Raw genomic sequence first — 2,931 nt, forward strand, 5'->3', positions numbered from 1 at the left:
GGAGTTGAATCTCTTTGATAAATACAGGCCAAGTTTCAGCTGAAAATACCTTTAGCAGTCCATAGGTAGAAGAGACAGTTGTCATTTCCTAACTGACAGTGATGCTGACGTCTTAAAAATCACAAGTAAGCAAGCAAGTGCCCTGACAAAGCATGGGCACTAACATCATCTCAGATTACTTCAGGCAGCTGTCCTGGGAGCAGCAGAACTAATTGGGGCTGGTCTCCATGTCTTTGTGACGTGGTCATGAGTCTCAGCAGGTGGTTTGGAGCATCATGTGTGCTGCTTGGCCAAGTGACGGTCAGGCAGTGCCAGTGCACCCTTCTTCAAGGCAACCTTTCCTGGTAAGGACACAAGGTTGGGTCTTTCTCCCATCGCCTTGAAACTTGTTGCACCACCACAGGTCTGGGACTTCATAATGCAACAGACTAGGAATATGTTTGAGTAGAATTTCAGACTCTCACAGTCATCTGTATTGAGGACCTGCTGCTTTCAATGAAAAAGCATTTCCCACATCTGGAACTGGCAGGATTGCATTTCATGTGCATTGACCTGCATGTTCATCCATCTTGGGTACCTTCTTACCCTGACTGTGAATTAGTACAGGCATCCATCTTCTCTACCATAAACTCTTCAATTGAAATACAGTTTAACCCCGTGAGGCACTCGTCTCTGATCACATTGACCTTGACCACCTTCTGGTTGTAATAGCATCATTCACTGCAGCAGAGGAGTGCCTAACATCACCTGCAATCACCTGCAATTATGCCTGCATGTGCTTTGGGAACAAATGATGTAAATTTTTCACTATAACAACATGTAAGAAAAACAACAGCACTGCATCTTTTAACAGCAACTAGGTAATGGACTGTAACAAGCAATGCCCAAGAACTGGTTGTAAACTGGAGTGTCCAACACTTGTTTTCTTACACAAGTCATTGCTAACCCCCTGAAAGGGGTCAGAGGCCAGGCCTACACCAGGCCAGCATGGCACAGCACCTGCAAGCTCCAGCTTGGACCTGCACAGCATTTCACCCCCCAAAACTTCCCCCTAGTGAAGTCTGGTTGGCAAAGCTGCCAACCAGGTAATGCTGTTATGTATGCCTTATGTAGGTAAGGCTCAGTTCCTGTGCTGTCAGCTGGCCCTCACTGCCTCCCACCAACAAATACAGAGGCTTTCATGAAACCCTTACGGTCTTTTTAAAGAGCGGGAGAGGCCTTGCACTTTACACACTCCAATAGCCACAGCTTTTTCCAAAACTGGCTTTGTCAAGTGTGCAATATCATTTAACTCCTGGAAGAAGTAATACTCTAGATCCATGGTTTTCAGAAATAACGAGCTATGGAAAATAGCCCTGTGGGGTCCCTTAAGAGATCGACTTGTACATCAGCACATCTGTTCTTCAGTCACAGTATCTGGGCAGACATGAGCTGGTGCCTTATGTTCATAGTTCTGCTGTTACACTACATGTATTTGCTGTGAAACATTTGAGGATTATGTTAAGAGGGACTGCAATGATCTTACTTAGCTAAACTGGAACTGCAGATCCAATGTAAACTTTCAGAGCAGAGTGCATGGTTCAGCCTTTGCAGCAACAGGCACTGTGTGGTCACTCCACCTGAGATCACCAATTTCAGCAAAGCCTGCTAGGCTTGAACCATCACAGAGAGGACAAACAATTCAGTTTACTTTGGACTTTTTCATACCCTTCTTCCCACCAGTTTCTGTATTCCTCTTCTCCCATTTCAAATCAAAGCCTAAAAGCAAAGCTAAAGTTTCCTTAGATGGTCAGCACAAAGGCAGTGTGTGGGGTTTCCTGAGATATTGGCCATTAGTAGCTGCAGCAACCTGAGCCCTGGGCACAGAGCTGAGGTCCTACCAAGAAGTTCCTAACAGTTCCTGCACCCACTTTCTACTGTTATAGGTGCTGTGTGGTCTTCCAAAGGCCACAGGATGTTCATTCTTTGCAGAAGGTTGCTGTGAATGTGTGCATCTTTTAAATCCCTGTAGGTCACCAAGTGTATACCTCAGTAAGGTCTCAGCACTACAAAATCAGCAGGCAGAATGCTGATCAGAATAAAAATGTAGATGAACATGCCTGAAGACTCCACCAGTACCACATGTAGGGATTATTTTAGTGAGGAATGCTTTTGAGTACTGAGAAATGTAATTCATCTTGCCGACTCCGTTTTTAACTTGAAGCCTGGTCCTGTAAAACAAGGCTGGTTTTGTCTTCAAAAGTGTATGGGTTTGGGATATTTTGGGGACCTGTCACTTTGCAGGATTGAATAGTAGATATTAATAATCACTATTATTAACTCCAGGAGCCGAGGAAGTCAACATGCTTCATATAATATCCCTGACGCAAAGCCTCACTCCTTTCAAAAAGGAAGAATCCTGATGAAGAAATCAAAGGATGAAAAAGCCAGCTTGCAGCCAGTGAAATGCTTCTATGAACCTGTTGATTGCCCAAGAGAAATATGGAGAGCACAAAAGAAAGGGGAACCAATCTGCTCTGCCAGGAAAGTGAGTGCAAAATCAAAGATGGGTAAAAAGGCCAAGCCGCTATAGGAACGGTTAGCAGCATACAGCAACGCAGTAACTTGGCTTCAACGCAACAAATATTGAATCCTGTTAGTCATCCTCCTTTTTCCTATCCATCTGGTCATGCCAAGATGTGTCAGGTATAATACACAGAAATGCATACATATGGAAGATTTATATTATTTAGTAACACCATTCTCTCTTTGGGCACTGTAAGAGAAATGACATTTTATTCAGTTTACACTGAGGTTTTTATATTTATTCATGTATTTATTTATTTATTTAGTCATTCCTAGGGCTTATTTTAAATGACTGCAGTTATCTTGCTGGGCAGTACTGTGGCTGTATGTTTAATTATTTCAGTGGCAGCATGTGGCCTGGTAATT

The 2,931-nt window shown here is 43.5% G+C and overlaps 1 protein-coding gene across 1 annotated transcript in view; it reads left to right on the top strand.

Moving 5' to 3' along the window:
• Positions 1 to 2,572, top strand: part of LOC103805856 (protein ZNF365-like) — a gene marked incomplete at its 5' end in the record, with an annotated part of 5,719 nt that extends 3,147 nt beyond the window's left edge. Inside the window, one exon of the mRNA XM_009078518.1 lies at positions 2,326 to 2,572. Coding sequence (XP_009076766.1) covers positions 2,326 to 2,572 — 247 coding nt within the window. The remainder of the gene's footprint in view (positions 1 to 2,325) is intronic.
• Between the last annotated feature and the right edge of the window lie 359 nt (positions 2,573 to 2,931).

The sequence above is a fragment of the Acanthisitta chloris genome, unplaced genomic scaffold, assembly GCF_000695815.1.
Source record: "Acanthisitta chloris isolate BGI_N310 unplaced genomic scaffold, ASM69581v1 scaffold23367, whole genome shotgun sequence".
NCBI lineage: Eukaryota > Metazoa > Chordata > Aves > Passeriformes > Acanthisittidae > Acanthisitta > Acanthisitta chloris.